The 13,726-nt window shown below is 57.7% G+C and overlaps 1 protein-coding gene across 1 annotated transcript in view; it reads right to left on the bottom strand.

Annotated features, from left to right (window-relative positions):
- Nucleotides 1–6,919: 6,919 nt before the first annotated feature.
- LOC139245819 (cytoplasmic tyrosine-protein kinase BMX-like) overlaps nucleotides 6,920–13,726 on the bottom strand; it is an 86,987-nt gene continuing 80,180 nt past the window's right edge. Inside the window, exon 5 of the mRNA XM_070871320.1 lies at nucleotides 6,920–7,098. Coding sequence (XP_070727421.1) covers nucleotides 6,920–7,098 — 179 coding nt within the window. The remainder of the gene's footprint in view (nucleotides 7,099–13,726) is intronic.

The following is a 13,726-nucleotide window of genomic DNA, read 5'->3' on the forward strand; positions in this document are numbered from 1 at the left end:
CTCACACACTGGGCCCTCTCCCCATTCTCACACACTGGGCCCTCTCACCATTCTCAGTCTGGGCCCTCTCCCCATTCTCACACACTGGGCCCTCTCCCCATTCTCATACACTGCGCCCTCTCCCCATTCTCACACACTGGGTCCTCTCCCCATTCTCACACACTGGGCCCTCTCCCCATTCCCACACACTGGGCCCTCTCACCATTCTCACACACTGGGCCCTCTCCCCATTCTCACACACTGGGCCCTCTCCCCATTCTCACACACTGGGCCCTCTCCCCATTCTCACACACTGGGCCCTCTCCCCATTCTCAGTCTGGGCCCTCTCCCCATTCTCACACACTGGGCCCTCTCCCCATTCTCAGCCACTGGGCCCTCTCCCCATTCTCACACACTGGGCCCTCTCCCCATTCTCATACACTGCGCCCTCTCCCCATTCTCACACACTGGGTCCTCTCCCCATTCTCACACACTGGGCCCTCTCCCCATTCTCACACACTGGGTCCTCTCCCCATTCTCAGTCTGGGCCCACTCCCCATTCTCAGTCTGGGCCCACACCCCATTCTCACACACTGGGCCCTCTCCCCATTCTCAGTCTGGGCCCACTCCCCATTCTCACACACTGGGCCCTCTCCCCATTCTCACACACTGGGCCCTCTCCCCATTCTCACACACTGGGCCCTCTCCCCATTCTCACACACTGGGCCCTCTCCCCATTCTCACACACTGGGCCCTCTCCCCATTCTCACACACTGGGCCCTCTCCCCATTCTCAGTCTGGGCCCTCTCCCCATTCTCACACACTGGGCCCTCTCCCCATTCTCACACACTGGGCCCTCTCCTCATTCTCAGTCTGGGCCCTCTCCCCATTCTCACACACTGGGCCCTCTCCCCATTCTCACACACTGGGTCCTCTCCCCATTCTCACACACTGGGCCCTCTCCCCATTCTCACACACTGGGTCCTCTCCTCATTCTCAGTCTGGGCCCACTCCCCATTCTCCGTCTGGGCCCACTCCCCATTCTCACACACTGGGCCCTCTCCCCATTCTCAGTCTGGGCCCACTCCCCATTATCACACACTGGGCCCTCTCCCCATTGTCACACACTGGGCCCTCTCCCCATTCTCACACACTGGGCCCTCTCCCCATTCTCACACACTGGGACCTCTCCCCATTCTCAGTCTGGGCCCTCTCCCCATTCTCACACACTGGGCCCTCTCCCCATTCTCAGCCACTGGGCCCTCTCCCCATTCTCACACACTGGGCCCTCTCCCCATTCTCACACACTGGGCCCTCTCCCCATTCTCAGTCTGGGCCCTCTCCCCATTCTCACACACTGGGCCCTCTCCCCATTCTCACACACTGGGCCCTCTCCCCATTCTCAGTCTGGGCCCTCCCCATTCTCACACACTGGGCCCACTCCCCATTCTCACACACTGGGCCCTCTCCCCATTCTCACACACTGGGCCCTCCCCCCATTCTCACACACTGGGCCCTCTCCCCATTCTCAGTCTGGGCCCTCCCCATTCTCACACACTGGGCCCTCTCCCCATTCTCACACACTGGGCCCTCTCCCCATTCTCAGTCTGGGCCCTGCCCTTTCTCACACACTGGGCCCACTCCCCATTCTCACACACTGGGCCCTCCCCCCATTCTCACACACTGGGCCCTCTCCCCATTCTCAGTCTGGGCCCTCTCCCCATTCTCACACACTGGGCCCTCTCCCCATTCTCACACACTGGGCCCTCTCCCCATTCTCACACACTGGGCCCTCTCCCCATTCTCACACACTGGGCCCTCTTCCCATTCTCAGTCTGGGCCCTCTCCCCATTCTCACACACTGGGCCCACTCCCCATTCTCACACACTGGGCCCTCTCCCCATTCTCACACACTGGGCCCTCTCCCCATTCTCACACACTGGGCCCTCTCCCCATTCTCACACACTGGGCCCTCTCCCCATTCTCACACACTGGGCCCTCTCCCCATTCTCACACACTGGGCCCTCTCCTCATTCTCAGTCTGGGCCCTCTCCCCATTCTCACACACTGGGCCCACTCCCCATTCTCACACACTGGGTCCTCTCCCCATTCTCACACACTGGGCCCTCTCCCCATTCTCACACACTGGGTCCTCTCCTCATTCTCAGTCTGGGCCCACTCCCCATTCTCCGTCTGGGCCCACTCCCCATTCTCACACACTGGGCCCTCTCCCCATTCTCAGTCTGGGCCCACTCCCCATTCTCACACACTGGGCCCTCTCCCCATTCTCACACACTGGGCCCTCTCCCCATTCTCACACACTGGGCCTTCCACCCATTCTCACACACTGGGCCCTCTCCCCATTCTCACACACTGGGCCCTCTCCCCATTCTCACACACTGGGTCCTCTCCCCATTCTCACACACTGGGCCCTCTCCCCATTCTCACACACTGGGTCCTCTCCTCATTCTCAGTCTGGGCCCACTCCCCATTCTCAGTCTGGGCCCACTCCCCATTCTCACACACTGGGCCCTCTCCCCATTCTCAGTCTGGGCCCACTCCCCATTCTCACACACTGGGCCCTCTCCCCATTCTCACACACTGGGCCCTCTCCCCATTCTCACACACTGGGCCCTCTCCCCATTCTCACACACTGGGCCCTCTCCCCATTCTCAGTCTGGGCCCTCTCCCCATTCTCACACACTGGGCCCTCTCCCCATTCTCAGCCACTGGGCCCTCTCCCCATTCTCACACACTGGGCCCTCTCCCCATTCTCATACACTGCGCCCTCTCCCCATTCTCACACACTGGGTCCTCTCCCCATTCTCACACACTGGGCCCTCTCCCCATTCTCACACACTGGGTCCTCTCCCCATTCTCAGTCTGGGCCCACTCCCCATTCTCAGTCTCGGCCCACACCCCATTCTCACACACTGGGCCCTCTCCCCATTCTCAGTCTGGGCCCACTCCCCATTCTCACACACTGGGCCCTCTCCCCATTCTCACACACTGGGCCCTCTCCCCATTCTCACACACTGGGCCCTCTCCCCATTCTCACACACTGGGCCCTCTCCCCATTCTCACACACTGGGCCCTCTCCCCATTCTCACACACTGGGCCCTCTCCCCATTCTCAGTCTGGGCCCTCTCCCCATTCTCACACACTGGGCCCTCTCCCCATTCTCACACACTGGGCCCTCTCCTCATTCTCAGTCTGGGCCCTCTCCCCATTCTCACACACTGGGCCCTCTCCCCATTCTCACACACTGGGTCCTCTCCCCATTCTCACACACTGGGCCCTCTCCCCATTCTCACACACTGGGTCCTCTCCTCATTCTCAGTCTGGGCCCACTCCCCATTCTCCGTCTGGGCCCACTCCCCATTCTCACACACTGGGCCCTCTCCCCATTCTCAGTCTGGGCCCACTCCCCATTATCACACACTGGGCCCTCTCCCCATTGTCACACACTGGGCCCTCTCCCCATTCTCACACACTGGGCCCTCTCCCCATTCTCACACACTGGGACCTCTCCCCATTCTCAGTCTGGGCCCTCTCCCCATTCTCACACACTGGGCCCTCTCCCCATTCTCAGCCACTGGGCCCTCTCCCCATTCTCACACACTGGGCCCTCTCCCCATTCTCACACACTGGGCCCTCTCCCCATTCTCAGTCTGGGCCCTCTCCCCATTCTCACACACTGGGCCCTCTCCCCATTCTCACACACTGGGCCCTCTCCCCATTCTCAGTCTGGGCCCTCCCCATTCTCACACACTGGGCCCACTCCCCATTCTCACACACTGGGCCCTCTCCCCATTCTCACACACTGGGCCCTCCCCCCATTCTCACACACTGGGCCCTCTCCCCATTCTCAGTCTGGGCCCTCTCCCCATTCTCACACACTGGGCCCTCTCCCCATTCTCACACACTGGGCCCTCTCCCCATTCTCACACACTGGGCCCTCTCCCCATTCTCAGTCTGGGCCCTCTTCCCATTCTCAGTCTGGGCCCTCTCCCCATTCTCACACACTGGGCCCACTCCCCATTCTCACACACTGGGCCCTCTCCCCATTCTCACACACTGGGCCCTCTCCCCATTCTCACACACTGGGCCCTCTCCCCATTCTCACACACTGGGCCCTCTCCCCATTCTCACACACTGGGCCCTCTCCCCATTCTCACACACTGGGCCCTCTCCCCATTCTCACACACTGGGCCCTCTCCTCATTCTCAGTCTGGGCCCTCTCCCCATTCTCACACACTGGGTCCTCTCCCCATTCTCACACACTGGGCCCTCTCCCCATTCTCACACACTGGGTCCTCTCCTCATTCTCAGTCTGGGCCCACTCCCCATTCTCCGTCTGGGCCCACTCCCCATTCTCACACACTGGGCCCTCTCCCCATTCTCAGTCTGGGCCCACTCCCCATTCTCACACACTGGGCCCTCTCCCCATTCTCACACACTGGGCCCTCTCCCCATTCTCACACACTGGGCCCTCCACCCATTCTCACACACTGGGCCCTCTCCCCATTCTCACACACTGGGCCCTCTCCCCATTCTCACACACTGGGTCCTCTCCCCATTCTCACACACTGGGCCCTCTCCCCATTCTCACACACTGGGTCCTCTCCTCATTCTCAGTCTGGGCCCACTCCCCATTCTCAGTCTGGGCCCACTCCCCATTCTCACACACTGGGCCCTCTCCCCATTCTCAGTCTGTGCCCACTCCCCATTCTCACACACTGGGCCCTCTCCCCGTTGTCACACACTGGGCCCTCTCCCCATTCTCACACACTGGGCCCTCTCCCCATTCTCACACACTGGGCCCTCTCCCCATTCTCAGTCTGGGCCCTCTCCCCATTCTCACACACTGGGCCTCTCCCCATTCTCAGCCACTGGGCCCTCTTCCCATTCTCACACACTGGGCCCTCTCCCCATTCTCACACACTGGGCCCTCTCCCCATTCTCAGTCTGGGCCCTCTCCCCATTCTCACACACTGGGCCCTCTCCCCATTCTCACACACTGGGCCCTCTCCCCATTCTCAGTCTGGGCCCTCCCCATTCTCACACACTGGGCCCACTCCCCATTCTCACACACTGGGCCCTCTCCCCATTCTCACACACTGGGCCCTCCCCCCATTCTCACACACTGGGCCCTCTCCCCATTCTCAGTCTGGGCCCTCTCCCCATTCTCACACACTGGGCCCTCTCCCCATTCTCACACACTGGGCCCTCTCCCCATTCTCACACACTGGGCCCTCTCCCCATTCTCACACACTGGGCCCTCTTCCCATTCTCAGTCTGGGCCCTCTCCCCATTCTCACACACTGGGCCCACTCCCCATTCTCACACACTGGGCCCTCTCCCCATTCTCACACACTGGGCCCTCTCCCCATTCTCACACACTGGGCCCTCTCCCCATTCTCAGTCTGTGCCCACACCCCATACTCACACACTGGGCCCTCTCCCCATTCTCAGTCTGGGCCCACTCCCCATTCTCAGTCTGTGCCCACACCCCATACTCACACACTGGGCCCTCTCCCCATTCTCAGTCTGGGCCCACTCCCCATTCTCACACACTGGGCCCTCTCCCCATTCTCACACACTGGGCCCTCTCCCCATTCTGACACACTGGGCCCTCTCCCCATTCTCACACACTGGGCCCTCTCCCCATTCTCACACACTGGGCCCTCTCCCCATTCTCACACACTGGGCCCTCTCCTCATTCTCAGTCTGGGCCCTCTCCCCATTCTCACACACTGGGCCCTCTCCCCATTCTCACACACTGGGTCCTCTCCCCATTCTCACACACTGGGCCCTCTCCCCATTCTCACACACTGGGTCCTCTCCTCATTCTCAGTCTGGGCCCACTCCCCATTCTCCGTCTGGGCCCACTCCCCATTCTCACACACTGGGCCCTCTCCCCATTCTCAGTCTGGGCCCACTCCCCATTCTCACACACTGGGCCCTCTCCCCATTCTCACACACTGGGCCCTCTCCCCATTCTCACACACTGGGCCCTCCACCCATTCTCACACACTGGGCCCTCTCCCCATTCTCACACACTGGGCCCTCTCCCCATTCTCACACACTGGGTCCTCTCCCCATTCTCACACACTGGGCCCTCTCCCCATTCTCACACACTGGGTCCCCTCCTCATTCTCAGTCTGGGCCCACTCCCCATTCTCAGTCTGGGCCCACTCCCCATTCTCACACACTGGGCCCTCTCCCCATTCTCAGTCTGGGCCCACTCCCCATTATCACACACTGGGCCCTCTCCCCATTGTCACACACTGGGCCCTCTCCCCATTCTCACACACTGTGCCCTCTCCCCATTCTCACACACTGGGCCCTCTCCCCATTCTCAGTCTGGGCCCTCTCCCCATTCTCACACACTGGGCCCTCTCCCCATTCTCACACACTGGGCCCTCTCCCCATTCTCACACACTGGGCCCTCTCCCCATTCTCACACACTGGGCCCTCTTCCCATTCTCAGTCTGGGCCCTCTCCCCATTCTCACACACTGGGCCCTCTCCCCATTCTCACACACTGGGCCCTCTCCCCATTCTCAGTCTGGGCCCTCTCCCCATTCTCACACACTGGGCCCACTCCCCATTCTCACACACTGGGCCCTCTCCCCATTCTCACACACTGGGCCCAGACTATATTTAAGTTGGAGGTAGACACATTTTTAAGTGATAAGGGAGTAAAGGGGTATGGGGAGGGGGCAGGGATGTGGAGCTGAGTCCATGATCGGATCAGCCATGATTTTAAATTGTGGAGCGGGCTCGAAGGTCTGTATGTCCTACTCCTGCTCGTATTTCTTATGTTTTTATGTTCTGATCCCTATCTGTATTCTCACAGACTCAAACCCTCTCTCAATTGTCAGTCTTGTGATGCTATAGCTTGATGCTGTAGCTTTTGCCAGTCAGTAGTGGTTTACTTATCCAGATGTTGTACTTGCCTCCTTCCAGCAGCTGGACATGATGTGAAAGATTTCATCCGATGACAACCGTGGTCTGTACAGTCTGTATCCTGACATAATCTTCTTAAGCAGCTCAGTGTTGTCAAACCTTTCGTGTGGCATTTTTCCCAAAGTGAAGACCTCCCACATCAGGACACCTGTAGAAATAAAGAAAAAATGATCTTACTGACAAGCAGGGGTCACTGGAGGCCAGCAGCTCGTTGTCTTAGTGTGCAGATCTTGCTGTGGCCAATAATTACAACTTTTACTACATGTTCACTAGCAAGGAGCTGGTGCACACACAATGGCTGAATGGTCACTTTCTGGGGTGAAAGTTCAACCCAGGAATCTCTGTGGTGCTTCCGCCAACCTTCCAGAGAACTCTGAGGGAGGATTGGTGGAACCTCTCCAGGCTTTACACCAAGCTCCTGGAGCTCAGGCAATGCCAATATTCCTGTGACACTTTCTATTCAGTTTTTCGGGGTTTACAACGGGCACCATTCAGCCCGGTTTAACCCCATAATGTTGCTACACCACATGTTTTTCAAGGTCACCTTTATCTTCACATTAAGAACATAAGAACATAAGAAATAGGAGCAGAAGTCGGCCAAATTGGCCCCTCAGGCCTGCTCCGTCATTCAATAAGTTCATGGCTGATCACCGACCTCAACTCCACTTTCCTGCCCGATCCCCAAATCCCTTGATCCTGAAATCTATCCAAAAATCCAAAAATCTATCGATCTCAGCCCTGAATATATTGAGAGACTCAGCACCCACAGCCCTCTGGGGCAGAGAATTCCAAAAATACTGATCTTCTGCTGAGACAGTGCCCCCTAGTCCTAGACAGGGGAAACAACCTCTCAGCATTGACCCTGTCAATCCCCTTCATAAGAACATAAGAAATAGGAGCAGGAGTAGGCCATTCGGTTCCTCGAGCCTGCTCCACCATTCAATAAGATCATGGCTGATCTGATCATGGACTCAGCTCCACTTCCCTGCGCGCTCCCCATAACCCTTGACTCCCTTATCGCTCAAAAATCTGTCTGTCTCCACCTTAAATATATTCAATGTCCCAGCCTCCACAGCTCTCTGGAGCAGAGAATTCCACAGATTTACAACCCTCCGAGAGAAGAAATTTCTCCTCATCTCAGTTTTAAATGGGCGTCCCCTTATTCTGAGACTATGTGCCCTAGTTTTAATTTCCCCTATGAGTGGAAATATCCTCTCTGCATCCACCTTGTCGAGCCCCGTCATAATCTTATAAGATCACCTCTCATTCTTCTGAACTCCAATGAGTAGAGGCCCAACCTATTCAACCTATCCTCATAAGTCAACCCCCTCATCTCTGGAATCAACCGAGTGAACCTTCTCTGAATAGCCTCTAATGCAAGTATATCCTTCCTTAAATACGGAGACCAAAACTGTCCGCAGTACTCCAGATGTGGCCTCACCAATACCCTATACAGTTTTAGCAGGACTTCTCTGGTTTTATACTCTATCCGCCTTGCAATAAAGGCCAACAAAAGTCACAGCAAGCATCCTGGAATGCCAATGTAACTTGTACATATAGGCAAACCTGTGAACTATTGCAGATTAGAGACAGAGGCCACTGTTTCACCACATTGGAGCAAAGAATTTGCTATGTCAATGCTTCTGCCAGTGCAAGTACGTTTGACTGATGGTTGCATCAAACGTTGCAGGAGCCTTATTTTCAATATTATTCTTTATGATTCGGCTTTGGTTTGCACCCAACGGCCCTTTAATATTTGTACAATGAATGTAATAGGTTTCAGCGGTATGATTAACATGAGTGATTTACTGAAAGCACAAGTCTGGTGCTAAAGGGACTGCTGATGTGGCAATGCACTGGGAAATAGGAGCCGTGTAGTGACGCACGAATTTAGCACCATGCTGTGTGCTGTAATATTGTCATTTTGTGAACCAGCCACGACAGTTTGGGATAGACTGCTGTAACAACAAGTAAGTTCAAACACTGGACTTCTGGTGCTTTGCTCTTCCCAGTAACAGTATTCTGTACTGGATGAGCAGAAATTTTCTCCAATTGAATATTGGGAAGACCAAAGCCATTGTTTTCGGTCCCGGTCACAAACCCCGTTCCCCAGCCCCCGACTCCATCCCTCTCCCCAACTTCTGTCTGAGGCTGAACCAGACTGTTCGCAACCTAAGTGTCACATTTGACCCTGAAATGAGCTTCTGGCCACACATCCACAGCGTAACTAAAACCAGTTATTTTCACCTCTGTAACATTGCCCGTCTCTGCCCCTGCCTCAGCTCATCCACTGCTGAAGCCCTCATCCATGCCTTTGCTACCTCTAGACTTCACTATTCCAATGCACTCCTGGCTGGCCTCCCACATTCTACTCTACGTAAACTGGAGATGATCCAAAACTCGGCTGCCCTGTGTCCTAACTCACACCAAGTCCCGCCCACCCATCACTCCCTGTGCTCGCTGACCCATGTCCTAATCCGCACCAAGTCCCGCTCACCCTGTGCTCGCCAATCTACATTGGCTTCCAGGTAAGCAATTCCTCGATTTCAAAATTCTCATCCTTATTTTCAAGTTCCTGATTATAATCGCTCAACCATCGGTGGCCGTGCCTTCTAGTGCCTGGGCCCCAAGCTCTGGAATTCCCTCCCTAAACCTCTCCACCTCTCTACCTCTCTTTCCTCCTTCAAGATGCTCATTAAAACCTACCTCTTTGACCAAGCTGTTGGTCATCTGCCGTAATTTCTCCTTATGCGGTTCGATGTCAAATTTCTTATCATAACACTCCTGTGAAGCACCTTGGGATGTTTCACTATGTTAAAGGTGCTATATAAATACAAGTTGTTGTTGTTAGGCTAAGATGATTGCACAGCTCTGTAGGATCCCCTGAGATTGTGTTAGGCTTGTACACTTTACCAAGCCTCACAAAAGGAGGCCATTTGCCCCATCGTGCTTGAAACAGCTATCCAATTAATTTTGCTTCCCCGCTCTTTCCCCAAAGACCTGAAATATTTTCTCGTCAAGTATTTATTCCTTTTACACATAAAGAAAAAAAGTATTTTGCAACGTCCAAAAGTGCATTACAGCCAATGAAATTATTAGCAGTCACTGTTAGAGCATAAATCACAGAGCGGAGCCCCTCCCCCACCACACATAAATCACAGAGCGGGGCCCCTCCCCCCCGCACATAAATCACAGAGCGGGGCCCCTCCCCCACCACACATAAATCACAGAGCGGGGCCCCTCCCCCCCACACATAAATCACAGAGCGGGGCCCTCCCCCCCCCACACATAAATCACAGAGCGGGGCCCTCCCCCCCCCCCACATAAATCACAGAGCGGGGCCCCTCCCTCCCACACATAAATCACAGAGCGGGGCCCTCCCCCCCCCACACATAAATCACAGAGCGGGGCCCCTCCCCCCCACACATAAATCACAGAGCGGAGCCCCTCCCCCCCCCACACATAAATCACAGAGCGGGGCCCCACCCCCCCACACATAAATCACAGAGCGGGGCCCTCCCCCCCCCACACATAAATCACAGAGCGGGGCCCTCCCCCCCCCACACATAAATCACAGAGCGGGGCCCCTCCCCCCCACACATAAATCACAGAGCGGAGCCCCTCCCCCCCGCACATAAATCACAGAGCGGGGCCCCCTCCCACACATAAATCACAGAGCGGGGCCCCCCCCCACACATAAATCACAGAGCGGGGCCCCCCCCACACATAAATCACAGAGCGGGGCCCCCCCCCGACACATAAATCACAGAGCGGGGCCCCTCCCCCCACACATAAATCACAGAGCGGGGCCCCCCCCCGACACATAAATCACAGAGCGGGGCCCCTCCCCCCACACATAAATCACAGAGCGGGGCCCCTCCCCCCACACATAAATCACAGAGCGGGGCCCTCCCCCCCCCACACATAAATCACAGAGCGGGGCCCCTCCCCCCACACATAAATCACAGAGCGGGGCCCCTCCCCCCACACATAAATCACAGAGCGGGGCTCCTCCCCCCACACATAAATCACAGAGCGGGGCCCCCCCCCACACATAAATCACAGAGCGGGGCTCCTCCCCCCACACATAAATCACAGAGCGGGGCTCCTCCCCCCACACATAAATCACAGAGCGGGGCCCCCCCCCACACATAAATCACAGAGCGGGGCTCCTCCCCCCACACATAAATCACAGAGCGGGGCTCCTCCCCCCACACATAAATCACAGAGCGGGGCCCCCCCCCACACATAAATCACAGAGCGGGGCTCCTCCCCCCACACATAAATCACAGAGCGGGGCCCCCCCCCACACACATAAATCACAGAGCGGGCCCCCCCCCACACATAAATCACAGAGCGGAGCCCCTCCCCCCCGCACATAAATCACAGAGCGGGGACCCCCCCACACATAAATCACAGAGCGGGGCCCCCTCCCACACATAAATCACAGAGCGGGGCCCCCCCCACACATAAATCACAGAGCGGGGCCCCCCCCACACATAAATCACAGAGCGGGGCCCCCCCCCGACACATAAATCACAGAGCGGGGCCCCTCCCCCCACACATAAATCACAGAGCGGGGCCCCTCCCCCCACACATAAATCACAGAGCGGGGCCCCTCCCCCCACACATAAATCGCAGAGCGGGGCTCCTCCCCCCACACATAAATCACAGAGCGGGGCCCCCCCCCACACATAAATCACAGAGCGGGGCCCCCCCCCCCACACATAAATCACAGAGCGGGGCTCCTCCCCCCACACATAAATCACAGAGCGGGGCTCCTCCCCCCACACATAAATCACAGAGCGGGGCCCCTCCCCCCACACATAAATCACAGAGCGGGGCCCCCCCCCACACACATAAATCACAGAGCGGGCCCCCCCCCACACATAAATCACAGAGCGGGGGCCGCCCCACACATAAATCACAGAGCGGGGCCCCCCCCCACACATAAATCACAGAGCGGGGCCCCCCCACACATAAATCACAGAGCGGGCCCCCCCCCACACATAAATCACAGAGCGGGGCCCCCCCACACATAAATCACAGAGCGGGGCCCCCCCCACACATAAATCACAGAGCGGGGCCCCCCCCACATAAATCACAGAGCGGGGCCCCCCCCACACATAAATCACAGAGCGGGGACCCCCCCACACATAATTCACAAAGCGGAGCCCCCCCCCACATAAATCACAGAGCGGGGCCCCCCCCCCCACACATAAATCACAGAGCGGGGCCCCCCCCACACATAAATCACAGAGCGGGGACCCCCCCACACATAATTTACAAAGCGGAGCCCCCCCCCACATAAATCACAAAGCGGAGCCCCCCCACACATAATTCACAAAGCGGAGCCCCCCCCCACATAAATCACAGAGCGGGGACCCCCCCCACACATAAATCACATAGCAGAGCCCCCCCCCACATAAATCACATAGCGGGGCCCCCCCTACACATAAATCACAGAGCGGAGCCCCCCCCACACATAATTCACAGAGCGGGGCCCCCCCACACGTAAATCACAGAGCGGGGCCCCCCCCACACATAAATCACTGAGCGAGGCCCCCCCCCACACATAAATCACAGAGCGGGGCCCCCTCCCACAAATAAATCACAGAGCGGGGCCCCCTCCACACATAAATCACTGAGCGAGGCCCCCCCCCCAAACATAAATCACAGAGCGGGCCTCTCCCCCCCCCCACATGAATCACAGAGCGGGCCCCTCCCCCCCCCCCCCACATAAATCACAGAGCGGGCCCCTCCCCCCCCACACATAAATCACAGAGCGGGCCCCTCCCCCCCCACACATAAATCACAGAGCGGGGCCCCCCCCACACATAAACCACAGAGCGGGGCCCCCCCCCACACATAAATCACAGAGCGGGGCCCCCTCCCCCTCCATACATAAATCACAGAGCGGGCCCCCCCCCCCACACATAAATCACAGAGCGGGGCCCCCCCCACACATAAATCACAGAGCGGGCCCCCCCCACACATAAATCACAGAGCGGGCCCCCCCCCACACATAAATCACAGAGCGGGCCCCCCCCCACACATAAATCACAGAGCGGGCCCCCCCCACACATAAATCACAGAGTGGGGCCCCCCCCACACATAAATCACAGAGCGGGCCCCCCCCCCACACACAAATCACAGAGCGGGGCCCCCCCCCACACATAAATCACAGAGCGGGGCCCCCCCACACATAAATCACAGAGCGGGGACCCCACCCACACATAAATCACAGAGCGGGGCCCCCCCACACATAAATCACAGAGCGGGGCCCCCCCCACACATAAATCACAAAGCGGAGCCACCCCCCCACATAAATCACAGAGCGGGGCCTACCACCCCAACATAAATCACAGAGCGGGGCCCCCCCCACATAAATCACAGAGCGGGGCCCACCCCCCCCACATAAATCACAGAGCGGGGCCCCCCCCACACATAAATCACAGAGCGGGGCCCCCCCCACACATAAATCACAGAGCGGGGCCCCCCCCACACATAAATCACAGAGCGGGGCTCGCCCCACACATAAATCACAGAGCGGGGCCCCCCCCACACATAAATCACAGAGCGGGGCCCCCCCCACATAAATCACAGAGCGGGGCCTCCCCCACACATAAATCACAGAGCGGGGCCCCCCCCCACACATAATTCACAGAGTGGGGCCCCCTCCACACATAAATCACAGAGTGGGGCCCCCTCCACACATAAATCACAGAGCGGGGCCCCCCCCACACATAAATCACAGAGCGGGGCCCCCCCCCACA

Source organism: Pristiophorus japonicus, unplaced genomic scaffold (genome assembly GCF_044704955.1).
Source record: "Pristiophorus japonicus isolate sPriJap1 unplaced genomic scaffold, sPriJap1.hap1 HAP1_SCAFFOLD_239, whole genome shotgun sequence".
Lineage (NCBI taxonomy): Eukaryota > Metazoa > Chordata > Chondrichthyes > Pristiophoridae > Pristiophorus > Pristiophorus japonicus.